Source organism: Pseudophryne corroboree, chromosome 5, assembly GCF_028390025.1.
Source record: "Pseudophryne corroboree isolate aPseCor3 chromosome 5, aPseCor3.hap2, whole genome shotgun sequence".
NCBI classification, from domain to species: domain Eukaryota; kingdom Metazoa; phylum Chordata; class Amphibia; order Anura; family Myobatrachidae; genus Pseudophryne; species Pseudophryne corroboree.
The window spans coordinates 390,132,102-390,159,556 of record NC_086448.1 but is presented as its reverse complement, the minus strand read 5'-3'; the positions used below and the strand labels follow the sequence as shown (position 1 = coordinate 390,159,556).

At 48.7% G+C, this 27,455-nt stretch overlaps 1 protein-coding gene across 2 annotated transcripts in view; it reads left to right on the top strand.

Moving 5' to 3' along the window:
* The window catches only part of TRIO (trio Rho guanine nucleotide exchange factor), a 1,426,902-nt gene that overhangs the window by 263,113 nt on the left and 1,136,334 nt on the right, over positions 1-27,455 (top strand). For both annotated transcript variants that reach the window (XM_063922713.1, XM_063922714.1), the window contains exon 4: positions 923-1,115. In XM_063922713.1, coding sequence (XP_063778783.1) covers positions 923-1,115 — 193 coding nt within the window. The remainder of the gene's footprint in view (positions 1-922; positions 1,116-27,455) is intronic.

The window sequence follows — 27,455 nt, the reverse complement described above, 5'->3', positions numbered from 1 at the left end:
AATATTTCACATTTTGACTTATCAGTTCAGTGCACCTGCTGCCAATTATCTGCCACCTAGTTCCTATGTTTACGTACATAGTTGAGTCACTTGGCTTTTTTTCCACGTTGACGCTTTGGCTTTTTGGCCACAATTCGTCCATGAGGACCATGTCTGGCCAGACTTCTCCAATGAACCGTAGATGGGTGTACCTAGGTTCCACCGGTTCCTGCCAGTTACGAGCTAATGGCACCGTTGGACAACTGATTTCGTAGGGAAGTAAGCATGACTTGGCCAATCAATGTGTGCTCCTCAACGTTGCCTATTTCTTTGTGCTTCTTGAAAAGGGCTTGAACAGCACATCTTGAAACCCCAGTCCCGCTTTGAAATTTTTGTGGAAAACCTTGCTAATGCAGTAAAACTACTTATATGTCTTGTTGCTGTGCTCAGTCTTGCCATGGTCTGACCTGTGACATGAAACTGTATTCTACATCCTCATCTTTGCAGAGTTTGGCTGTTCTTCACCCAGCTATAAGCCTGCTTCACAGCTGTATTTTTTTCAGTTAATAACTGTTTCAACCTACGAATGAAAAATGTTTCCCATTATTATCTGTTTGGTATTATTGGTTAATCGTACAACTGACTGTAATCCTACTAAATCCCTGACTTTGTGCAAGTGTACCTGTAAGAATTGATACGGTTTTGAAGGCAAAGGGGGGTCACACCAAATATTGACTTGATGTGGATTTCTCCTCTGTTAATTCACTTTGTATTTTGTTAATTGATAAAAATAAACTTTTAACACTTCTATTTTTGGAAGCTTTCTTACTGTGCAGCATGTTTTACTCCAGCTGCCTAAAGCTTTTGCACATTGTTGTGCAAAAAGTATATCTGTGTTACCTAAATTAATATTCATTTTCTATTTTATTTTATTTTTCTACAGTGAAGAGGTTTGCAAGAGAGGTTTCACAGTAATTGTTGATATGCGTGGCTCCAAGTGGGACTCCATTAAACCATTGCTGAAGATTTTACAAGAATCATTTCCCTCTTGTATTCACATCGCTTTAATCATAAAGCCAGATAATTTTTGGCAGAAACGAAGAACTAATTTTGGAAGTTCAAAATTTGAATTTGAGGTAAGTTCGTTATATTTTTCTATATTATCATATTGTGCATTTAAGAGTGTTATTTTATTAGTTTTCTTTGTATTGAACTAGATAGCACTAGAGAGCACCTGAATACAGTAGAACATGTATTTCACTTTTACCGCTTTCACATTGCAAATCCGGTTGGCCACTTTCACACTGAACCCGGGTCACCCATGTAAACACTATGGATGTCATTTAAAATTGACTTTCTCCTTCATCCACTAAGGGACACTGAAGAGCAGTTACAATGGGGATATAGTAGGCAGTAACTGGGAGGCGGCACTTTAAATTTTTTCAACATGACTAGCTCCTCCTCACTATGTCTCCCCTCCAAGCCAGTCTTTCTATTGTGCCCAAGGGAGCTGGTCACTCTTGGGTTTCTCTCTTGAAGAATTATAATTTTTTTCCATAGCACAGACTGGCAGCTTCTGCCCCTGCCAGTCTGCATCGTGGGAGCTGCCTGTGGGGTTTCCATCGCAGCGGTTTGGGCTGGATCCCCTGGCTGTAGAGACACTGGCTCTCTGGAGTCAGATGCAGCGCACATTGGGGTCGCTCCTTCAGCCACACGAGCCGGCAGTGGGGCACTGATAAGTATAAGCCCTGGCCGCGGTTAGCAGACGGCGGGGTATTTACACTGCTCACTCCTTTGAAAATACCGCTAGTGCTGCTATGTTTAAAATAGGCGCCATAGTGGTGGTGGGGCAGACCTTACTCCCGGCTTGGACTGCCAGCGGCCCTGACGTCTGTGCGGCCATTTTACAGGCTGACACACTACAGGGAGGAGAAGCTTCAGCGGAGTTTATGCAGCACAACATTACAGGCCCTATGAGCAGTTTGGTGGGGTGTTTTGTTAGACCGTTTGAGAAATGTGTGAGGCACCTGTAGATTATAGTAAAGACGTGCCTTTTGCTGTACTATATTGTGCAGGGCTTACAGAGCGGCGGTGCTACACTCCCGTCTTGCATTTTCTTTTACTAACTGTGTGTCTGTGTGAAAAGTGCTGACATGGCGGGAAAAGGGTCCAAAGCAGCACAGAAAGTTTTCACGTCAGAAATGTGCTGCAAAATTCACACAGGGACAGTCAGAAAATTAATTGTTATGCTCAGCCCTCACCACAGCTGCAGAACACTCCTGTTTGGACTACTTAGCTTACAGAGGTAATGTCGCTGTCGACCAAGGAACTGGAGGCTTCTCTTCAAGATAAAGAAGCTTCCAGGTTCCAGCAGCTTGTCCCGATGCCTGAACCAGCATGGCCTCGGCCCCTGGCAAGATCAGTTAAGGGGCTCTCTAAGGCAATAATCCCTTCCCAAACCCCGTCCTCATTTCACCTCCACAGGTTTCGAAAAAGAGTTTGCTAGCCTCAGTGTTACACAGCTCTGACGATGATATGCCTCTATTGGAGAAGGCGGTAGATGTACAGGATTCGGATGACGATCAGGTTTGAGTGCGCTGACCCAGTGGCTCATGGTATCCAGGAGCTTATTACAGCCATTCGTTCGGTGTTAAAGATAGAAGAGACTGAACAAGACACTTCACGTTCTTCATGGTTCAGCACCAACCAGAAACTGGCAGTGACCTTTCCAGTTTCGGATTAACTGGATGCGCTCCTAACGGCAGCCTGGAGACATCTGGATGCAATATTTCAGGTATCGAAAAACATTTTTTGTCTTCCTATCCTTTTCCCGCAGAAAGAGATATGAGACCCCTCCAATTGTAGACCCCTCGGTGTCTCGTCTGTTCAAAAAGACTGTTCAGTCGGTTCCTGGAGCAACCTCGCTGAAGGAACCATCAAAGTTGGAGACCACCTTGAAGACGATTTACTCGGCGGCGGGGGTTTTACATCACCCGTCGCAGGTAGGTTGTTGGGTCAACAAGGCTATGGAAGCCTGGGCGGAACAATTGTACTCAGGTTTGCGTGACGATTTGCCTCCGGATCAGCTAATACCTTTGGCAGCATATATTCGTGAATCAGCTTTATATCTTTGTGAGGCCTCCAAGGACGTCTGTATCCTCGGAGCCAGAATTTCTGCTTTGACTATCTCGGCCTGCAGAGCTCTCTGGCTACGGCAGTGGCAGGCGGATACGGAGTCCAAGAGGGCAGCAGAGGCGTTACCCTTTACGGGAGAGGTCCTGTTCGGGAAGGATCTTGATACCTGGATTTCTCAAGCCACTGGGGGTAAGTATACATATATTCCCACTGCTGCTCCAGCTCCTTGACTGACATATACGGGTCCTTCCTTTCGGTCCTTTCGTGCCCCTTCCAGGTTTCGAGGCCATGCTAGGGGAACAAGCTTCAGTCACCCGTGGCCCTCGAGGCAGAGGTTCAACAGCCTCAACCCTGCCAGATGGTAAGTCTTCCACCACACCCACTGCATAACGGGCTTCCCTCCCACCTGGGGGACCCCAGACCGGGAGCTCGTCTGTGGGATTTCAGGGATGTCTGGGTACAATCCTGTCCAGATGCTTGGGTTAGGGATCTCATCACTTACGGTTACAAACTCAATTTTCAAATCCAACCGCCTCAACGTTTCTTCACCATGTGTTTCCCAGTTTCCAAAAACAGAAGGGTCCAAAAACTTCTGTCCGCAACGGTGCTGGTCCACGTTCCCTCACATCATCGGAAAACTGGGCTTTTACTCAAGCCTGTTTCTCATACCGAAGCCGGACGTCTCGGCCTGGCCAATTCTGAACTTAAAGGATCTCAATCCTTTTTTGAGGATATTCAGATTCAAAATGGAGTCCCTTCAGTCTGTTATTGCCGGTTTGGAACAAAATGAGTTCATGGCGTACTTGGACATCAAAGATGTCTACTTACATGTTCCCATTTGGCCTCCACATCAGGCTTTTTTCTGGTTCGTGATTCAGGACGCTCATTTCCAATTCCAGTCCCTTCCGTTCGGTCTCTGTTCTGCTCCCAGAGTGTTCACAAAGGTCATGGCAATTATGATGGCCCTACTTCGAGTGCAGGGAGTGACAATTGTCCCCTATCTGGACGATCTGCTGAAGGCACACTCTGCAGACCAGTTACTTCTAAATATCCAGATAACCCAAGACCTTCTGATTCGGCATGGGTGGATTCTGAACTTTACGGAGTCTCACTTTTGCCCCTCGCAATGGTTACTGTTCTTGGGGATGATTCTCGACACGGTCCGTCAGAAGGTTTTTCTTGCTCAGGACAAGATCCTCTCTTCAGACGTTGGCGAGGTCGGTCCTTCGACACCGTCGGGTATCGGTGTATCTGTGTATTCGCCTTCTGGGGAAGATGGTAGCGGCGTTCGAGGCCCTTCCATACGGACAGATCCACTCACGGCCCTTCAAGCTGTGTCTCCTACATCGGTGGTCCGGGTCTCATCTATTTCTTCATCAGCGGGTGATGCTGCCTCCAAAAGCACGGTTGTGTCTCATCTGGTGGCTGAATTCGACTTATCTGTTGGAAGGAAAACTGTTTGGCGTTTGGGATTGGACTCTCCTTACCACATACGCAAGCCTGCGAGGATGGGGGGCTGTGACCCCGGAACACCGTTTCAGGAGCTCTGGTCAACTCACGAATCCGCTCACCCGATAAACATACTCGAATTGCGAGCAGTGTACAACGCACTTCTTCAGGCTCAACACCTGCTTCGCAGTCGGACAGTCAGAGTTCAGTCTGACAACGCCGTGTCAGTGGCATACATCAACCGTCAGGGTGACACTCGCAGCCATGCGGCGATGAGAGAGGTCACCAACATCCTCCTGTGGGCAGAGGAAAACGTTCTGGCCTTGTCGGCAATCTTCATTCCAGGGGTAGAAAATTGGGAAGCCGATTTTCTCTGGCTGGGTCCACAGGATTATCCACAGGATAACATTGGGATATTGTCGAGTGACAGTGAAAATGGCACAAACACGGTCACGAGCTTTCTGGCCTCCCAGGATGCATTGGGGCCTCCACTATATAGTCCCACCCACTGACTCAGTCAGGTCAGTTTTTTGCTTGGTGCGGCAGGAAGCCGCATGGTCACAGTGCTGCTGTGAGAGCAGCCTCAAGCTTTTATTATTTTATTTTTATAGACTTACTATATTGTTTTCTCTAACGTCCTAAGTGGATGCTGGGGACTCCGTCAGGACCATGGGGAATAGCGGCTCCGCAGGAGACAGGGCACAAAAATAAAGCTTTAGGATTAGGTGGTGTGTACTGGCTCCTCCCCCTATGACCCTCCTCCAAGCCTCAGTTAGGTTTTTGTGCCCGTCCGAGCAGGGTGCAATCTAGGTGGCTCTCCTAAAGAGCTGCTTAGAAAAAGTTTTTAGGTTTTTTATTTTCAGTGAGTCCTGCTGGCAACAGGCTCACTGCATCGAGGGACTTAGGGGAGAGAATTTCAACTCACTTGCGTGCAGGATGGATTGGATTCTTAGGCTACTGGACACCATTAGCTCCAGAGGGAGTCGGAACACAGGTCTCACCCTGGGGTTCGTCCCGGAGCCGCGCCGCCGACCCCCCTTACAGATGCTGAAGATTGAAGGTCCGTAAACAGGCGGCAGAAGGCTCTTCAGTCTTCATGAAGGTAGCGCACAGCACTGCAGCTGTGCGCCATTGTTGTCACACACTTCACACCAAGCGGTCACGGAGGGTGCAGGGCGCTGCTGGGGGCGCCCTGGGCAGCAATATTTAATACCTTTATGGCAAAAGAATACATCACATATAGCCATTGAGGCTATATGTATGTATTTAACCCATGCCAGATATCTAAAACTCCGGGAGAAAAGCCCGCCGAAATAGGGGGCGGGGCTTATTCTCCTCAGCACACAGCGCCATTTTCCTGCTCAGCTCCGCTGTGAGGAAGGCTCCCAGGACTCTCCCCTGCACTGCACTACAGAAACAGGGTAAAACAGAGAGGGGGGGCATTTTTTGGCGATATTTTGATATATTTAAGCTGCTATAAGGAACAACACTTATATAAGGTTGTTCCCATATATATTATGGCGCTTGGGTGTGTGCTGGCAAACTCTCCCTCTGTCTCCCCAAAGGGCTAGTGGGGTCCTGTCTTCGATAAGAGCATTCCCTGTGTGTCTGCTGTGTGTCGGTACGTGTGTGTCGACATGTATGAGGACGATGTTGGTGTGGAGGCAGAGCAATTGCCGATAATGGTGATGTCACCCCCCAGGGAGTCGACACCGGAATGGATGGCTTTGTTTATGGAATTACGTGATAATGTCAGCACATTACAAAAATCAGTTGACGACATGAGACGGCCGGCAAACCAGTTAGTACCTGCCCAGGCGTCTCAGACACCGTCAGGGGCTGTAAAGCGCCCTTTACCTCAGTCGGTCGACACAGACCCAGACACAGACACTGAATCAAGTGTCGACGGTGATGAAACAAACGTATTTTCAAGTAGGGCCACACGTTATATGATCACGGCAATGAAGGAGGCTTTGCATATCTCTGATACTGCAAGTACCACAAAAAGGGGTATTATGTGGGGGGTGAAAAAACTACCTGTAGTTTTTCCTGAATCAGAGGAATTAAATGATGTATGTGATGAAGCGTGGGTTAACCCAGATAGAAAAGTGCTAATTTCAAAAAAGTTATTAGCATTATACCCTTTCCCGCCAGAGGTTAGGGCGCGCTGGGAAACACCCCCTAGGGTGGATAAGGCGCTCACACGCTTATCAAAACAAGTGGCGTTACCGTCTCCTGATACGGCCGCCCTCAGGGATCCAGCTGATAGGAGACTGGAAACTACCCTAAAAAGTATATACACACATACTGGTGTTATACTGCGACCAGCCATCGCCTCAGCCTGGATGTGCAGTGCTGGGGTCGTCTGGTTGGATTCCCTGACTGAAAATATTGATACCCTGGATAGGGACAGTATTTTATTGACTATAGAGCAATTAAAGGATGCTTTCCTTTATATGCGAGATGCTCAGAGAGATATTTGCACTCTGGCATCAAGAGTAAATGCGATGTCCATATCTGCCAGAAGGAGTTTATGGACGCGACAGTGGTCAGGTGATGCGGATTCCAAACGACATATGGAAGTATTGCCGTATAAAGGGGAGGAATTATTTGGCGTCGGTCTATCGGATCTGGTGGCCACGGCAACTGCCGGAAAATCCACCTTTTTACCTCAGACCCCCTCCCAACAGAAAAAGACACCGTCTTTTCAGCCGCAGTCCTTTCGGTCCTATAAGAACAAGCGGACAAAAGGACAGTCATATCTGCCTCGGGGCAGAGGAAGGGGTAAGAGAGGGCAGCAAGCAGCCCCTGCCCAGGAACAGAAGCCCTCTCAGGGTTCTGCAAAGCCCTCAGCATGACGCTGGGGCCTTACAAGCGGACTCAGGAGCGGTGGGGGGTCGACTCAAGAATTTCAGCGCACAGTGGGCTTGCTCACAGGTGGACCCCTGGATCCTGCAGGTAGTATCTCAGGGTTACAGGTTGGAATTCGAGAAGTCTCCCCCTCGCAGGTTCCTAAAGTCTGCTTTGCCAACGTCTCCCTCAGACATGGCGACGGTATTGGAAGCCATTCACAAGCTGTTTTCTCAGCAGGTGATAGTCAAGGTACCCCTCCTACAACAGGGAAAGGGGTATTACTCCACGCTATTTGTGGTACCGAAGCCGGACGGCTCGGTAAGACCTATTCTAAATCTGAAATCTTTGAACCTGTACATACAAAAATTCAAGTTCAAGATGGAGTCACTCAGAGCAGTGATAGCGAATCTGGAAGAAGGGGACTTTATGGTGTCCCTGGACATAAAGGATGCTTACCTGCATGTCCCAATTTGCCCTTCACATCAAGGGTACCTCAGGTTCGTGGTGCAAAACTGTCATTATCAGTTTCAGACGCTGCCGTTTGGATTGTCCACGGCACCTCGGGTCTTTACCAAGGTAATGGCCGAAATGATGATTCTTCTGCGAAGAAGAGGCGTATTAATTATCCCTTACTTGGACGATCTCCTGATAAGGGCAAGGTCCAGAGAACAGCTGGAGGACGGAGTAGCACTAACCCGACTAGTGCTGCAACAACACGGGTGGATTCTGAATTTTCCAAAATCTCAGTTGACCCCGACGACACGTCTGCTGTTCCTGGGAATGATTCTGGACACGGTTCAGAAAAAGGTGTTTCTTCCGGAGGAGAAAGCCAGGGAGTTATCCGAACTTGTCAGGAACCTCCTAAAACCAGGGAAAGTGTCTGTGCATCAATGCACAAGAGTCCTGGGAAAGATGGTGGCTTCTTACGAAGCGATTCCATTCGGCAGATTCCACGCACGAACTTTTCAGTGGGATCTGCTGGACAAATGGTCCGGATCACATCTGCAGATGCATCAGCGGATAACCTTATCGCCACTGACAAGGGTGTCTCTTCTGTGGTGGTTGCAGAGTGCTCATCTGTTAGAGGGCCGCAGATTCGGCATACAGGACTGGGTCCTGGTGACCACGGATGCCAGTCTGAGAGGCTGGGGAGCGGTCACACAGGGAAGAAACTTCCAGGGAGTATGGTCAAGCCTGGAGATGTCTCTTCACATAAATATACTGGAGCTAAGAGCGATTTACAATGCTCTAAGTCTGGCAAAACCCCTGCTTCAGGGTCAGCCGGTGTTGATCCAGTCGGACAACATCACGGCAGTCGCCCACGTAAACAGACAGGGCGGCACAAGAAGCAGGACAGCAATGGCAGAAGCTGCAAGGATTCTTCTCTGGGCGGAAGATCATGTGATAGTACTGTCAGCAGTATTCATTCCGGGAGTGGACAACTGGGAAGCAGACTTCCTCAGCAGACACGATCTACACCCGGGAGAGTGGGGACTTCATCCAGAAGTCTTCCACATGATTGTGAACCGTTGGGAAAAACCAATGGTGGATATGATGGCGTCCCGCCTCAACAAAAAACTGGACAGGTATTGCGCCAGGTCAAGAGACCCTCAGGCAATAGCTGTGGACGCTCTGGTAACACCGTGGGTGTTCCAGTCAGTGTATGTGTTCCCTCCTCTGCCTCTCATACCAAAAGTACTGAGAATTATACGGCAAAAGGGAGTAAGAACGATACTAGTGGCTCCGGATTGGCCAAGAAGAACTTGGTACCCGGAACTTCAAGAGATGCTCACGGAGGATCCGTGGCCTCTACCTCTAAGACGGGACCTGCTTCAGCAGGGACCGTGTCTATTCCAAGACTTACCGCGGCTGCGTTTGACGGCATGGCGGTTGAACGCCGAATTCTAAGGGAAAAAGGCATTCCGGAAGAGGTCATTCCTACACTGGTAAAAGCCAGGAAGGAGGTGACTGCACAACATTATCACCGCATTTGGAGAAAATATGTTGCGTGGTGTGAGGCCAGGAAGGCCCCCACGGAGGAATTTCAACTGGGTCGATTCCTACATTTCCTGCAAACAGGATTGTCTATGGGCCTCAAATTGGGGTCCATTAAGGTTCAAATTTCGGCCCTGTCGATTTTCTTCCAGAAAGAATTGGCTTCAGTTCCTGAAGTCCAGACTTTTGTAAAAGGAGTACTACATATACAGCCCCCGGTTGTGCCCCCAGTGGCACCGTGGGATCTTAATGTAGTCTTGGATTTTCTCAAATCCCATTGGTTTGAGCCGCTCAAATCGGTGGAGTTGAAGTATCTTACATGGAAAGTAACCATGCTACTGGCCCTGGCTTCAGCCAGGAGAGTATCAGAATTGGCGGCTTTATCATATAAGAGCCCATATCTGATTTTCCATACGGACAGGGCAGAACTGCGGACGCGTCCTCATTTTCTGCCTAAGGTGGTGTCAGCGTTTCACCTGAACCAGCCTATTGTGGTGCCTGCGGCTACTAACGATTTGGAGGATTCCAAGTTGTTGGACGTGGTCCGGGCATTGAAAATATATATATATTTCAAGAACGGCGGGAGTCAGAAAGTCTGACTAACTGTTTATATTGTATGCACACAACAAGATGGGTGCTCCTGCTTCTAAGCAGACGATTGCTCGTTGGATTTGTAGCACAATTCAACTTGCACATTCTGTGGCAGGCTTGCCACAACCTAAATCTGTCAAGGCCCATTCCACAAGGAAAGTGGGCTCATCCTGGGCGGCTGCCCGGGGGGTCTCGGCATTACAACTCTGCCGAGCTGCTACTTGGTCAGGGGCAAACACGTTTGCAAAATTCTACAAATTTGATACCCTGGCTGAGGAGGACCTTGAGTTCTCTCATTCGGTGCTGCAGAGTCATCCGCACTCTCCCGCCCGTTTGGGAGCTTTGGTATAATCCCCATGGTCCTGACGGAGTCCCCAGCATCCACTTAGGACGTTAGGGAAAATAAGAATTTACTTACCGATAATTCTATTTCTCGTAGTCCGTAGTGGATGCTGGGCGCCCATCCCAAGTGCGGATTGTCTGCAATACTTGTACATAGTTATTGTTACAAAAAAATCGGGTTGTTATTGTTGTGAGCCGTCTGTTCAGAGGCTCCTACGTTTGTCATACTGTTAACTGGGTTCAGATCACAAGTTATACGGTGTGATTGGTGTGGCTGGTATGAGTCTTACCCGGGATTCAATATCCTTCCTTATTGTGTACGCTCGTCCGGGCACAGTATCCTAACTGAGGCTTGGAGGAGGGTCATAGGGGGAGGAGCCAGTACACACCACCTAATCCTAAAGCTTTATTTTTGTGCCCTGTCTCCTGCGGAGCCGCTATTCCCCTGGTCCTGACGGAGTCCCCAGCATCCACTACGGACTACGAGAAATAGAATTATCGGTAAGTAAATTCTTATTTTTTTGAGCGACTTCTCTTAACAGCGTCTTAAACGCATACTCGAAAGAGTCGCTCCAACAACTTTCCACGGGGTCGCAACAACGCTTACCTTCGGGTTTCAGTGCTGTCTCGACGGGCGTCTGTGTCGGATGTTCTAGCAGGTCCAGCAGATGTTACCAGGCTGTGGCCGGAGCATGGAGGGGTCAGGACACAGCTACACTGATTTTTGTGGAGACTGCAAACAGTGTGTTGATGCGCCGAAGATCAAGAGTGCGACAGCGCTACGCTCCGGGGATCATAGGCGCCAGGACTAGGTAGAGGCCGCAATCCTGGGAGTTTAAGTCAACGGGGATTCAGACGCTCTCCTGGCCATCCCTCCTCCGAGTTCATGGCCAGTTCCCGCGGGTGTCTCGTTTCATGAACTGAATGACCTCACTTCCGGCTCAGACGCTACCACGAGGGTACTCTGTCGCAGCTTAGACGCTGCGGTTGTGTACACTGGAGATAAACCCGCAAGACCGAGTCGCAGTACTTAGCGTCTGCATACACGTGGAAGTCGCTCAGCGTCCGTGTCCGTTATCAGTTATCAAAAGCGGCAGTGTACACGAGTAGCGTCTGAATCCACTCAGCGTCTTACGAGCGTATTTGCTTGGATATGGAAGTGTGGTGAGTCTCCCTGTATCCCGCTCTACGGAGGCGGGGTATACAGTACTAAAAATTCTCTCTACTACTTAGTATGCATTGTTAATTTTTAGTACCTATTGCATATGAGACCTGTATATTACTGTGTTTTCTGCATGCTATGTTGAAAAAAGAACCAGTTTAAAACAGAAGTACAATTTTCCTACTTATGTATAAATTGTTTTGGAGGTTGTATTCTCATATGGCAATGTCTAATGCTTTAACATGTGACTGACTGCTATTATGTGTGCTGACTTTTCTGTGTAATGTCAGTCCTGTTCTGACCCTCAAATCAGGTGCACTGTGGTCAGATTTATCTCGCCTCTACATACTGACATATAGGGTGATTTTCAGTCACAAATTGTGTAGTCAACAACAGGTTAATACCATGTCTGTGAGCGGCAAAAGTGATGAGGAGAATTTATCAAGCACTCCTACAGCCCTAACATGCTTATCTTGTAAGTCAGGGGTAATTGATATGAATCAATTGGTCACTTATGAGGGTTTGTGTGCAAACTGTTTCTCTTTTCAACGAAGTTAAAAACAGGAGTTGGTTCAGCCATCAACAGAGCCACCATGGAATATGTTCGCAGAGACTCTATCTTCAATAGCGGACAGGTTAACTCTGGTAGCACCACCTCAAGAGTTAGGTTACACTATGAACCCATACATTCAGCTCCCTTCCTATGGTTTGGTTCCAGTAGCCTCTACAAGCAACCAAGGGACAGGTAAGACTAAGACAGATACGTCTGTGTGGCAGACTACACAAGAGGATACATTGGATGATGATGATACAATAGATTCAACTCCGTATGATGATCAGTCGCAGAGCTTTAGTTCAGAGGATGTAGCTGAACTTATTAATGCTGTGAAGGCTGTTCTCTCGTTGGAAGAGCCAGCCAAGACAGTGTTAAAAGCTAAAGCACCAGTATTTAAACAAACAAAATCAGTGAAAGCTGAATTCCCAGCGTCCGATGAGCTGACGGAAATGATGGATGAGTCTTGGGCAGCGCCCAGTAAAAAGTATAAGATTCCTAAGAGATGGGATTCTTATTATCCATTTCCTGCTGTGGATTGTTCAAAGAAAGAAGTTCCTCCAAAAGTAGATGCACATGTTCTGCGACTCGTGCATTAATCTGCTTTACCACTGTCCTCTACCTCATTGAATGATGTCACAGACAGAAGGGTAGAGAGCCTGTTGAAAAATATTTTTTCTCTAGTAGGAGCAGTGGTAAGACCTGTTATGGCTTCGGCCTGAGTAGCAAAGGCAATGGGCGAATGGATAGAGGAACTAGAGAATGACATTCCTTCTCCTACTAGGGAGCAAGAGGATCGTTTTTGCCGTTTAAGACAATCTGCTCAGTATTTGGAAGAAGCAGCAATTGATGTAGGTACAGTTGCTTCTAAAGCTTCAGCCTTGACAGTAGTCGCTCGCAGAGCAGTTTGGCTACGTACCTGGAAGGCAGATGCGGAATCCAATAAAGAATTGGAAGCATTGCCTTTTGTCGGTAATATATTATTTGGATATCCTAGAATCAGAGGCTGAATCGAAAAAGGTCAGATTTCTGGCTGCTTATAACCCTAAGTCCAAGGGTTTAAAATTTTGCTCGTTTCGTTGGCAAAGCAAAGCGAAAGCTAAACAGGAGCCTAAGCAACCCCAGTTTAAATCCAGGGGTAGGAAGCAGTGGGCTAGCAAAAAGCCAGCTTCCAAAACTGAACAGAAACAGTCAGCCTGAAGAGACGGGCCTCCGCCTGGAGGATTCCAGGGTTGTGGGCCAAACTCCTTCTTTTTGCACACATATGGCAACAGTCAACAGCAGATGCTTGGGTGCAGGAGGTAGTATCTCAGGTTCCCATTCAGGAGGCAGCCTCCTCAAAGATTTTTTTGCACCAGCCCATCTCGTATAGAGTCGAAGGCCAATGCCCTGCAAGAAGCAGTCCAAAAACTACTGCAGTCAGGTGTGATTGTCCCAGTACCTCCATCACAAAGGGGACAGGTTTTACTCCAATCTATTTCTAATCCAGAAGCCAAATGGGTCATATCGACCAATTCTAAATCTGAAAATGTTGAACAGATAAATATGGATCCCGAAGTTCCACATGGAGACGTTACGCTCCATAATGTTGGCTATGGAACCGGGAGATTACATGGTATCTCTGGATGTACGGGATGCTTACCTGATTGTGCCTATAGCACTGTCGCATCAGTGTTACCTCAGGTTTGCCATCCTCCAGGAACATTCCCAGTTCCAAGCTCTGCCTTTCGGGCTAGCTACAACACCCAGGGTGTTTACCAAGATCATGGTGGTTATGGCAGCTTATCTGCGCAAACAGGGGATAAGAATATTCCCATACCTAGACAACCTGTTAATCTTACCACAGTCGCAAGATTTACTGTTGAGCCATCTTCAACAGACGAGAGTTTGTTTACAGAGACACGGGTGGCTCATAAATTGGGAAAAGTCATCCCTGAATCTGTCACAGCGGATGGTTCATTTGGGAGCCATATTGGATTCAAACCTACAGAAGGTTCTCTTACCAGAGAAAAAGATAGTCAAGGTGCAGGTCATGGCTCAGGAAGCATTGCAAGCCCAGACACTGTCAGTCCATGCAGCAATGCGATTGTTGGGTCTGATGGTATCAACCTTCGACATAGTGCAATATGCGCAATTCCACTCCAGACCGTTGCAGCACCTTATTCTGACCAAATGGAACGGAAATCATCAGACGATAAAGAAGCAGATGATAAAGATTCCAGTAAATGTAAAAAGGTCTCTAGCGTGGTGGCTACAGACAGACCATTTAAACAATGGGAGACCCTTTTGGATAAAAGAGTGGCGAGTCCTGACAACAGATGCCAGCCTGAGGGGCGGTACTCAGAAGCCTTTGGTTCCAAGGAAAATGGACCGCAAGGGAAAGTCGCCTGCCAATAAATCTGTTAGAAATAAGAGCCATTTACTTGGCTCTGGTTCAGGCAAAGGGCAATCTACAAGGAAGACCAGTCCAGATCCGCTCAGAAAATACGACGGCAGTAGCATACCTCAATCAAGGAGGAACTCACAGCAAGAGATTGATGGAGGAAGTAACTCCCATTCTAAAATGGGCAGAACTCCATCTCCCGGCATTGTCAGCAGTATTTGTCCCAGGTGTACTAAACTGGGAAGCGGACTTTCTCAGTCGGCACACCATTCAGGAAACCGAATAGGCACTACACCCAGAAGTATTTCAGACACTGGTGAACAGATGGGGTCTACCAGAGATGGACCTTATGGCGTCTCGTCTGAACAACAAAGTTCCAAGGTATGGATCTAGAACAAGGGACCCAGGAGCGGTCCTTGTAGACGTACTGTCAGTAGAATGGAGGTTTCAGCTGGCGTATCTGTTCCCGCCAATATCTCTGTTACCCAGAGTAGTGAAAAAAATAAAACGGGCAAAAGGAGCAATCATTCTAATAGCTCCAGCTTGGCCAAGAAGGCATTGATACACAGATCTGTTGAGAATGTCCATGGAAGCACCGATACTGCTCCCTCAACGTCCAGATCTGCTAATGCAGGTTCCTTGTTGTCAGTCATCTGGATCGCCTGTCTTTGACGGCGTGGCTGTTGAAACCTCTATCTTAGAGTCTAAAGGTTTTTCGAAGCAAGTAATCCAAACTATGCTTAGAGCAAGAAAGCCTTCTTCGGCCCGTGTGTATCATAGAATATGGCAAGCCTATATTCATTGGTGTACTGGAAAAAATTTCAATACGAGATCTTTTAAAGTAGCTAGGATTTTGTATTTCCTTCAGGCAGGATTGGATAAAGGGTTGAAAGTTGCTTCCTTGATGTTCCAAGTTTCAGCGTTAACTGTATGGTTTCAGCAGAAGATTGCTGATTTACAGGATGTACATAAATTTTTTTTAAGGAGTAGTACATATTCAACCTCCATTTGTTCCTCCTGCAGCTCCCTGGGATTTGAATTTAGTTCTTAAATTTCTCCAGGGTCCTCTGTTTGAACTACTTGAGAGAGCAGATCTTAAGCGGTTAACGGTTAAAGTTCTTTTTTTACTGGCAATGCCGTCAGCCAGAAGAGTGTCAGATTTAGGAGCATTATCATGTAAGTCTCCTTTCCTAAGTTTTTTTCCAGACAGAGCAGTTCTCAGAACGAGATCTGGCTATCTTCCAAAGGTGGTATCAAAGTTTCACCTGAATGAAGAGATTGTAGTCCCAGCTTTTCAGGTATCGGGACTACCAAGAAGAGGGGTATTATGTTTGGGGAGAAAAAGCAGCCAGTGACTTTTCCCCCATCTGATGAATTAAATGAATTGTGTGAAGAAGCGTGGAGTTTCCCTGATAAGAAACTAGTGATTTCTAAGAGGTTACTGATGGCGTACCCTTTCCCGTCAACGGATAGATTGCGTTGGGAAACATCCCCTAGGGTGGACAAGGTGCTCACACGCTTATCTAAAAGGGTGGCACTGCCGTCTCAGGATACGGCCGCCCTAAAGGAGCCTGCGGATAGAAAGCAGGAAGCTATCCTGAAGTCTGTGTATACACACTCTGGTACTCTACTAAGACCTGCTATTGCTTCAGCCTGGATGTGTAGTGCTGCAGCAGCATGGACTGATACCCTGTCAGACAACATTGATTCCCTCGACAGGGATACTATTTTGCTAACCCTAGAACATATAAAAGACGTCGTCTTATATATGCGGGATGCCCAGAGGGATATTTGCCTGCTGGCATCTAGAATTAATGCAATGTCCATTTCTGCCAGGAGAGTATTATGGACTCGGCAGTGGACAGGTGATGCTGATTCTAAAAAACACATGGAGGTTTTGCCTTATAAGGGTGAGGAATTGTTTGGGGGCGGTCTCTCGGACCTCGTATCCACAGCAACAGCTGGGAAGTCGACTTTTTTACCTCAGGTTCCCTCACAGCCTAAGAAAGCACCGTATTATCAAATGCAGTCCTTTCGGCCTCAGAAAGGCAAGCGGGTCAGAGGCGCATCCTTTCTGGCCAGAAGCAAGGGTAGAGGAAAGAAGCTGCACCAGGCAGCTAGTTCCCAGGAACAAAAATCCTCCCCTGCTTCCACTAAGTCCACCGCATGACGTTGGGGCTCCACAGGCGGAGCCAGGTGCGGTGGGGGCGCGTCTCCGAAACTTCAGCAACCAGTGGGTTCGCTCACAGGTGGATCTCTGGGCTATACAAATTGTATCTCAGGGATACAAGCTGGAGTTCGAGGCGACTCCCCCTCGCCGTTACCTCAAATCAGCCTTGCCAGCTGCTCCCAGGGAAAGGGAGGTAGTACTGGCGGCAATTCACAAGCTGTACCTCCAGCAGGTGATAATCAAGGTCCCCCTCCTTCAACAGGGAAGGGGTTACTATTCCACAATGTTTGTGGTACCGAAACCGGACGGTTCGGTGAGACCCATTCTGAATTTAAAATCCTTGAAGACTTATATAAAGAAGTTCAAGTTCAAAATGGAATCGCTCAGGGCGGTTATTGCAAGCCTGGAAGAGGGGGATTTTATGGTGTCGCTGGACATCAAGGATGCTTACTTGCATGTCCCCATTTACCCACCTCACCAGGAGTACCTCAGGTTTGTGGTACAGGACTGTCATTACCAATTCCAGACGTTGCCGTTTGGTCTCTCCACGGCACCGAGGATATTTACCAAGGTAATGGCCGAGGTGATGATACTCCTTCGGAAGAAGGGAGTTATAATTATCCCGTACTTGGACGATCTCCTCATAAAGGTGAGGTCCAGAGAGCAGTTGTTGGTCAGCGTAGCACTCTCTCAGCAAGTGTTGCAACAGCACGGCTGGATTCTGAATATCCCAAAGTCGCAGCTGATTCCTGCGACGCGTCTGCTTTTCCTGGGCATGATTCTGGACACAGAACAGAAGGTGGTGGTTCTCCCGGTGGAGAAGGCCCAGGAATTGTCATCTCTGGTCAGGGACCTCCTGAAACCAAAACAGGTGTCGGTGCATCACTGCACGCGAGTCCTGGGAAAGATGGTGGCTTCTTACGAAGCAATTCCCTTCGGCAGGTTCCATGCAAGGATCTTTCAGTGGGATCTGTTGGACAAATGGTCCGGATCGCATCTTCAGATGCATCGGTTGATCACCCTGTCCCCAAGGGCCAGGGTGTCTCTGCTGTGGTGGCTGCAGAGTGCTCATCTTCTCGAGGGCCGCAGGTTCGGCATACAGGACTGGGTCCTGGTGACAACGGATGCAAGCCTCCGAGGATGGGGGGCAGTCACTCAGGGAGGAAACTTCCAAGGACAGTGGTCAAGTCTGGAGACTTCACTACACATGAATATACTGGAACTAAGGGCCATTTACAACGCCCTGAGTCAAGCAGAGCCCCTGCTTCAAAACCAACCAGTACTGATTCAGTCAGACAACATCACGGCGGAAGCCCATGTAAACCGCCAGGGCGGCACAAGAAGCAGGATGGCAATGGCAGAAGCCACAAGGATTCTTCGATGGGCGGAGAATCACGTGCTAGCACTGTCAGCAGTGTTCATTCCGGGAGTGGACAATTGGGAAGCAGACTTCTTCAGCAGGCACGACCTCCACCCGGGAGAGTGGGGACTTCATCAAGAAGTCTTCACACAGATTGTAAATCGTTGGGAACTACCACAGGTGGACATGATGGCGTCCCGCCCCAACAAAAAGCTAAAAAAATATTGCGCCAGGTCAAGGGACCCTCAGGCGATAGCTGTGGACGCACTAGTGACACCGTGGGTGTACCAGTCTGTTTATGTGTTCCCTCCTCTTCCTCTCATACCCAAGGTACTGAGGATAGTAAGAAAGAGAGGAGTAAGAACTATACTCATCGTTCCGGATTGGCCAAGAAGAACTTGGTACCCAGAACTACAAGAAATGATCTCAGAGGACCCATGGCTTCTGCCTCTCAGACATGACCTGCTACAGTCTGTTCCAAGACTTACCGCGGCTGCGTTTGACGGCATGGCGGTTGAACGCCGGATCCTAACGGAAAAGGGCATTCCAGATGAAGTGATTCCTACGCTGATTAAAGCTAGGAAGGATGTGACAGCAAAGCATTATCACCGCATATGGCGAAAATATGTTGCTTGGTGTGAGGCCAGGAAGGCCCCAACAGAGGAATTCCAGCTGGGTCGATTTCTGCACTTCCTACAGTCAGGGGTGACTATGGGCCTAAAATTGGGGTCCATAAAGGTCCAGATTTCGGCCCTATCTATTTTCTTTCTTTTTTTTTTTTTTAAACACATTTTATTGAATGGATCATGAAGTAGGTACAATGATTACATAACAGAGCACCCGAACATTTTGGGTGCTTAAAATACAAATGTAAGTACAGTAAATTGTTGCTACAACAGCATGGATCCTTTTTTTTTTGTTTTTATGTTTTCCCGTGTTTAGAGATTCAGGTTAGAGCATAAAAAGTGGGAAACTCTCGGCAACGGAGTGGCCTTCCGTCAAGAGAGTCAGCAAAGGAAATGAGAAAGGAGAGTGCTCAGAGAGCGATCAGAAGAGGACAGAAAAGTGTAGGAGGCTGGGCACCTCCGGTTGAAGAAGAGAGGGGGGGAGTAGAGAGAGGGAGGAGAGGTGGAGGGGTAGCCTTCGGGGGCAAGAGGTGGATAGGACCTTGGCATGCCGTGTCAGATTATGAATGGGGAGGAAGCCTGTTGTAGGTTTAGCCATGGGGACCATACTTTATCGAATTGCTTCGAGGTGTTACGAATAACTGCGGTCATGTATTCCATTTTGTGGACATACCATATCCGAGAAATTATCCCCTGCATTGGGGAGGGGGTCGGGCTCTTCCAGTCTGTGGCGATTTGACATGTCATTGCCGAGACTATATGTCGGAATAGTTTGTTTTGATGTCTGTTGAGGGTAGGAAGAGTCATGGGGAGCAAAAAGTATTGGGGTTCGGAGGGGATGGAGGTGTCGAATAGACGCGAAAGCATGGTGATGAGTTCACCCCATATTGTGTAGATTTTAGGGCAGGCCCACCATATGTGTAAGAATGAACCAATGTCCGTACAGCCCCTCCAGCATCTATCTGGAGTATCGGGGAACATAGTATGTAGACGGGAAGGGACATAGTACCATCGGTAGAGTAATTTATAGATATTTTCTTTAATTCTTACACAGATGGAGCTGGAAGCCGCATTGTCCCATATATCTACCCAGTCCTCATTGTCTATAGTGAATCCCAGTTCCTTTTCCCATGCCACTTCATGAGGGGCCCGGGGTGTTGTGGGGGGGTCGTCCAGGAGGGTGTAGATGTCTGATGTGAGGCCTTTAGTGTTGGTGCGTTTCCAGCTAATGTGTTCAAAGGGGGATAAATGTCTGTGGAGAAGGGTGGTGGTGATGGTGGAGTGGAAATGTCTAATTTGTAGATAGCGAAAGAAGTCCGATGAGGGGATTACTGTTCCTTCACGGATATCTGCGAATTGTGGGAACGTAGCTGTGGAGGTGATATCATTAACATAGAAAATACCACTCATGCGCCAAGACGTGTGCGTGGCTCTGCTCATACCTGGTGGGAAGGCTGGGTTGTTAAATAACGGAATTAGCGGGGACGGGTATGGGGCCAGACTGAATCGTCTATTTGTCAGGTCCCATGTTGCCAGGGAGCGACTTACTACAGGGTGCAATAGGGCCGCGCGGGGACGCTGGTTACTGTGAAGCCACAGTAGAGAGGATAGTGTAGCTAGGCCCGTCTCCTCTGCCTCTATCCCCACCCAGACCTTCCGTGTCCCGCCTTCGTTGCACCATTGTGCACATTGAGCGAGTTGCGCGGCATAAAAGTATTTCTTAAAATCCGGGATACCCAGGCCGCCGCCTCTGGAGGGGCGTTGAAGCAGTTTAAGTCTGACTCGAGGGCGTTTGTGATTCCAAATAAAGAGGGAGGATTGGCGTTGTAGAGTCTTGAAGACGTAGGTAGGGACATAGATCGGGAGGGTCTGAAATAAGTACAGGAGTCGGGGGAGCACGCTCATCTTGACAGAGTTAATTCTGCCTATCCATGATATAAAATAACTGGACCAGTCCACCAAGTCCTCCTTAATTGTCTGTAATAAACGGGGATAATTTGCTTGGAAAAGTTGGTGGTGATGGTGGATCAAGTACACACCAAGGTATTTAATTTTCTTGGTATGCCAGTTACAGGGGAGAATAGTTTGAAGTTCTTGTTTGAGAGCTGCCGGGATATAAAAGTTGAGGACCTCTGTTTTGTTCACGTTTATTTTATAACCTGATAGCTGTGAGTATGAGCTGATCTCAGATAAAAGCGCGGGGAGAGATTGGGCTGGGTCAGTGAGGGAGATCAGGACGTCGTCGGCGTATAACGCTATCTTGTGTTCGGATAGGCCTGTGGATATTCCGTGGATAGCACTATTATTACGGATCCTTGCTGCTAGGGGCTCCATGACTAGGGCAAAGATTAAAGGGGAGAGGGGGCATCCCTGCCTGGTACCATTGGTGATCCCGAAACTGGAGGAGGAGACACCGTTAACCATAACCTGGGCCGACGGGGAGTGGTAGAGTGCTTTAATTCCCTCTAGAAAGTTTCCGGAGAATCCCATTTTGTCAAGAACTGCAAAGGCAAAAGACCACGATATGCGGTCGAAGGCCTTCTCCGCGTCGAGAGCCAAAATGAGAGAGGGAGGTTTCCGTTTTTGGATTGAATATATTAGATCTATTGCCCTTCTGGTGTTGTCAGGCGCCTGGCGTCCAGGGATGAAGCCGACCTGGTCCGGGTGGACCAGGCCGGGCATCAGGGGACCCAGACGGTTAGCTAGTATTTTCGCGTATATTTTCAAGTCAACATTCAATAATGAGATTGGTCTATAATTTAAGCAGCTAGTCGGATCTTTGTCGGGCTTTGGGATTACTACTATATCAGCCCGAGTCGTCTCCGGCAGGAAGGAGGCTCCTTCGAGGATACCGTTAAATAGGGAGGCTAGGTGTGGGGCCAGTTCCTTCGCGAAGAGTTTATAATATTGGGCTGTGAACCCGTCCGGACCCGGAGCAGCCGATGATCGCATCGATCGTATGGCAGCTATTGTCTCCTCCTCCGAGATTCGGCTATTTAGGGCTTCCAATTGATTGTCGGATAGGGTTGGGAGGGGGGTATCGGATAAATATGAGCGCACTCCCCCGGATCCGTCCGGAGACAGCAGGGGCGGGTCAGGTAAGTTATAGAGGGAGCTATAAAACAGGCGGAAATCTTCAGCCATCAAATCAGGGTCATATGTATAGGTTCCCCTTTGTGACGAGTACAGTTTATCTATTGCACCCAGCGCCTGCTTACGACGTAGTTTGTTGGCTAGTAGGGTATCTATTTTATCCATTTTGTCGTAAAAGTGTTGTTGCAATTTCCGAAGGATTGTTGCCGCGCGGTTGGATAGGAGAGTGTTGAGTTGTCCTCGGAGGGAGTCTATCTGAGCGAGTAAAGAGGGGTCGGGGGATGCTTTGTGTTTGGGTAGTAAGGTGGCTATTTCTGATTCGAGGGAGGCTATTTCCTGTGCGGCTTTTTTCTTGATTGCCGACGATTTTGCTAATAAGGTGCCGCGAATCGTGGCTTTGTGGGCTTCCCAAAGGATATTAAGTGGAATGTCGGGAGATGTATTTTCAGTGAAGTAGTGTGTGATCGCTAGTCTAGTTTCCTCTAGTGCAGAGGGGTGTTGTAGAAGCGAGTCATCGAGACGCCATTTAAATTTCCTATGAGGCGTGCGGTATATATCTATGAGGAGGTAGACCCCAGCGTGGTCCGTCCAAGTCAGTGGTGTAATGCCCGTGTCCGAGATCAGTGGCACTAGGGCAGTGGAGATGTGGATCATGTCAATCCTGGAATAGTGTTGATGTGGGGCTGAGAAGTGTGTAAAATCTTTGGTGTGGGGGTGTTGGGAACGCCAAGTGTCACAGAGACCGTGGAGTTTCATGGTGGCGGTAAGTGTGCGAGAAGCCCGAGGGAGGGTCGTCATGGAAGCATGAGGCGGGGGACCAGATCTGTCCAGCAAGGGGTCGATTATGGTATTAAAGTCACCACCCATGATAATGCTTCCCTGTGCTTCTCGTGATAGGCGTTTGGAGAGAGAATCAAAAAACAGAGATTGGTCTTGGTTGGGGGCGTAGGCGGAGACCAGAGTGAAAGCCTTAGAGCGGAGGGTACCCATTACCATAAGGAACCGCCCGTCTGGGTCTGTCACCGTCCTGGAATGTATAAACGGGATATTACGATGAACTAAGATGGCCACACCCCGTTTTTTGCAGTCTGCTGAGGCAAAATAGGACTGGGAGAACCATTTGCCCTTTAGCCGAGTGTGGGGACCGGTGAGATGTGTTTCCTGCAGGAATGCTATGTCAACTTTCTCACGTCTGCAAGCACTCAGGAATACGGTACGCTTCCTAGGGGAGTTCAGGCCATTAACATTGACCGAGAATATTTTAAGAGACATGATTAATTACGTGGGGGAGTACGGCATGTTGCCAGGTATAGTCCAGCGAGGTACAATTTGTGCCAGGCGAAGGCCACCCCTCTGGGCCAAGCAAGAGAAGGAGCAGGGAGGTCAAGCAGAGGCCACAAGAAAAGAGAGAAAAGAAAGAACATAGAAAAGAAGAAGAAGAAGTACCCCAAACGGGGAAACATCCCTGAGATTGTGGGTCCCATTTAGGGGCCGCTAGGAAAAAGCATCGAGTTAGTAACACTATAAACAACAGTAAGGGATTGTAGGGGGGTAACTGAGCTACCATGTGAGAGGGTGTGCGTCACCCGGGCCATGAGGGCTGGGAATGGCTATGACCTTTTTACATTTATAGCAAACATAATATAATATAGGACATTGAGAACTGTGTCCATACAACAAATTTGCAAGCATAAAAACAAACAACGAACAGCAAAAAATAAATAAAAAATAAAAAAAAACCAAACGAGAGAAAAATTAAAAATTGGGGAGGGAGAAAGGAGGGAAGGGGAGGGGGGGGGGTTGAAGGATAGGGAGGGAGGAGAGGGAGGGAGGAGGGGGGGGGGAATACCACGGGGATTCAAACAGTTATAACTAGATTATAACAGCATTAACCAAGGATAGTTACGATACTGGTAGTTGAACTGAGGTCGAATCTTCCACTGTTCACACTCGTTTCGAGTCGTGGAGACGTTGCACCGACAGTTCATGCACTATGCATATCGGGGAGTTTCCCCAGGTCAGGGAGGGTCCTTGTCCACATTGCGCTGTCGGGTCACCCGTGTCCAGTCGGGAAGAGGGGACTGAGGATGTGGCGGTTGGGATGATGAGGCCGCCATGTCATCTACTGCTGATGTTGGGAGGAGATCTAGCTTTGCCAGCAGTTCCTGTCCTTGGGGTAAGGTCTTGACCGAGTGAACAGAGTTATTGACCGAAACGTGTAAGTGGAAGGGGAATCCCCATCTGTATCTGATCTGGTGTTGTCGTAGGATCCGGGTGACCGGTTGGAGGTCTCGCCGTTTTTGGATGGTGGAGGGTGCAAGGTCCTGAAAGATCTGCAGCTGCGTGCCTTTAAACAGGATCTCCGATGTGTCTCGAACGGAGGACATAATTTTCTCCTTCGAACGGAAATAATGGAAACGGACAATAACATCCCTGGGCGGTTGGGCGGGAGATGGTTTTGCCCGGAGTGCTCTATGTGCCCTATCGCAAAGGCATTCTTCGGCTGTGAGGTCTGGTACCAAGTGTATGAAGAATTCTCTCAAGAATGTTGGTAGTGATGGGCCGAGGACCGTTTCTGGAACGCCCCGTATGCGCAGATTATTTCTACGCGAGCGATTTTCTTGGTCCTCTTGTCGCTCCTTGAGGGACTCCATTTCCTCGTGCAATCTAGCGAGTTCACTGTCAATGCGGTGTTGGGAGCGACAGAGATCGTCCGTCTTTGTTTCCAGTGCATCCGTCCGGTTACCGAGATCTGTAAGGTCAGATTTAAATTCGGCTATAGCGTTCGAGAGTTCTTGCTTGAACGCGGACTGCACTCCCTCCAATAGGCTCGACATGACCGCCTGTATCTGAGGGTCGATACCTACTTCCGACGAACATGGAGAGGGGGGGGAGCTTGCGGCCATGATGGGGTTCTGTGAGCCCTTGGACTTTGAGCCAAAGAAGTTAGTCGGAGCTTGCGATGCTTTTTTGTTTTTGGACATAGTGGTATGTATCAAAAAAGGAGGGTAGGGGTGGGGGTAAAAAAGAAAAAGGAAAGAAAATTATTGATGGGAGGACACAGGCCAAAGTCCGTTTAATGAACAGGCAATCCGGTCAGATCCGATCCTCCAACCGCGGGGCTGGGGGTAGGGTGCCAGAGAGTTATATATGGAGTCTGACTATTTAGCTATGGCACATGTAATATATTATTATTTTGCGTTAAATCATCTTGCGAGTCATCTTAAGGATAGGTCTGAGATGCATGGATCCGGGTGTCATAACGCTGAGACCGTGTCTCTTCCAGGCGCCAGCTCCGCTATCGGGGCAGGTCGCAGTCCAGCCCCTTACTCAGTGGCCCGGGTGCTCATGGTTGGTATTAAAGCACCTCCATGGCCGTCGCCAGTGCCGGCGGTGGTGCAAACAGAATCTGGACTCCTGCAGAGGTGAGGAGTGTGTGGTATAGTGCGGCTTTTCTTTACCCTGTCTGGGTGCCAGAAAGTAAAATGGCGACTCTGGGCTCCTGTCGTGGGCTTCTATGGAGCAGGGGTGCTAATAAGAAATAGATGCTGTGGCGACAGCAGGTACTCACAATGTTCCAGGATGGCTGGGTGTTGGTGTTGAAGGCAATGCAGCCTTTTTGGCTGTGTTGTAGAGACTTCTAGGGCTGCAGGTGTGCACAGCCTTTTCCAGATAAAGCTCCAGGATTTCAAGATGGCCGCCGCAGCATTTACAAAGCTGCTTCTCTCCTCTCTTTCACCCTCTGTGGGGCTGCCTATGGTACTGAGGCTCCTTGGGGATGCTGTGGGGCGTCCAGCCACGCATACAGGGAGGATCCGGGGTCTCAGGGAGCCGTTTGCGGCCGCGCTCCGCTCCCGGAGCTCACGGCCGGGTCGTCCCCAAACTCGAGGCCCCGGCTGTAGGGCGCGTGATAGGCCGCGGCGGCCGGAGGCAGCAGGGGGGCCGCAGACCCGTTTCAGCAGCCACACAGTTCCGCCGGAGGGATCCACCGAGGGGGTGAGGCCACCGTAGGCCGTTACCAGCGGTCCGGAAGGGGGGAGATGTGTGTCCCGAGTCCCGCGGACGGCTCCGGAACCCGGCCCCGCGACGCGCCGAAATCGAGGTCCCGGCTTCACAGGAGGGGGAAGGCCGCAATCCGCAAGGGCAGCCAAGGCCGCCCTCCGACTCCGCAGCACTTTTCCCCTGGCCGGGTTGATGTAAGCAGAGGCAATGGGGTAAGTGCAGGGGACACCAGAGGACTACAAAGGGTATTTTTAGAGTTTATATGAGCCAGTTAGCAGGAGCCCATGGGAAATGCTTCCTCTCACATTGCCAGCCAGGCCACGCCCCTATCTATTTTCTTTCAAAAAGAACTGGCTTCACTGCCTGAAGTTCAGACGTTTGTTAAGGGAGTGCTGCATATTCAGCCCCCTTTTGTGCCTCCAGTGGCACCTTGGGATCTTAACGTTGTGTTGGATTTCCTGAAATCACACTGGTTTGAGCCACTTAAGACCGTGGAGCTAAAGTATCTCACGTGGAAGGTGGTCATGCTGTTGGCCTTAGCTTCAGCTAGGCGTGTGTCAGAATTGGCGGCTTTGTCATGTAAAAGCCCATATCTGATCTTCCATATGGACAGGGCAGAATTGAGGACTCGTCCCCAGTTTCTCCCAAAGGTGGTATCGGCTTTTCATTTGAACCAACCTATTGTGGTGCCTGCGGTTACTCGGGACTTGGAGGACTCCAAGTTACTTGATGTAGTCAGGGCTTTGAAAATCTATGTAGCCAGGACGGCTGGAGTCCGCAAAACTGACTCGCTCTTTATCCTGCATGCACCAAACAAGCTGGGTGCTCCTGCTTCAAAGCAAACTATTGCGCGCTGGATCTGTAACACGATTCAGCAAGCTCATTCTGCGGCAGGATTGCCACATCCAAAATCAGTGAAAGCCCACTCCACAAGGAAGGTGGGTTCTTCTTGGGCGGCTGCCCGAGGGGTCTCGGCATTACAGCTTTGCCGAGCTGCTACTTGGTCGGGTTCAAACACGTTTGCGAAATTCTGCAAGTTTGATACCCTGGCTGAGGAGGACCTTGTGTTTGCCCATTCGGTGCTGCAGAGTTATCCGCACTCTCCCGCCCATTTGGAGGCTTTGGTATGATCCCCATGGTCCTTACGGAGTTCCCAGCATCCACTAGGACGTCAGAGAAAATAAGAATTTACTCACCGGTAATACTATTTCTCGTAGTCCGTAGTGGATGCTGGGCGCCCGTCCCAAGTGCGGACTCTCTGCAATACGTGTATATAGTTATTGCAAAAATAAGGGGTTTTGTTATGAGACATCTGATTTGTGAGGCTCAGTTGTTGTTCATACTGTTAACTGGGTATAGTTATCACGAGTTGTACGGTGTGATTGGTGTGGCTGGTATGAGTCTTACCCTGGATTCCAAAATCTTTTCCTTGTAATGTCAGCTCTTTCGGGCACAGTTTCCTTAACTGAGGTCTGGAGGAGGGGCATAGAGGGAGGAGCCAGTGCACACCAGATAGTACCTAATCTTTGTTTGAGTGCCCAGTCTCCTGCGGAGCCCGTCTATTCCCCATGGTCCTTACGGAGTTCCCAGCATCCACTACGGACTACGAGAAATAGAATTACCGGTGAGTAAATTCTTATTTTTATTATTATTACAAATCAATGCATGTTAAGATGTTGTAATACCTTATAGAATATTCAGTCTAATATTTAGAAACTGAATTTATTATTACTGTAAGATTGCCTGTCGTTTCCTATAATAA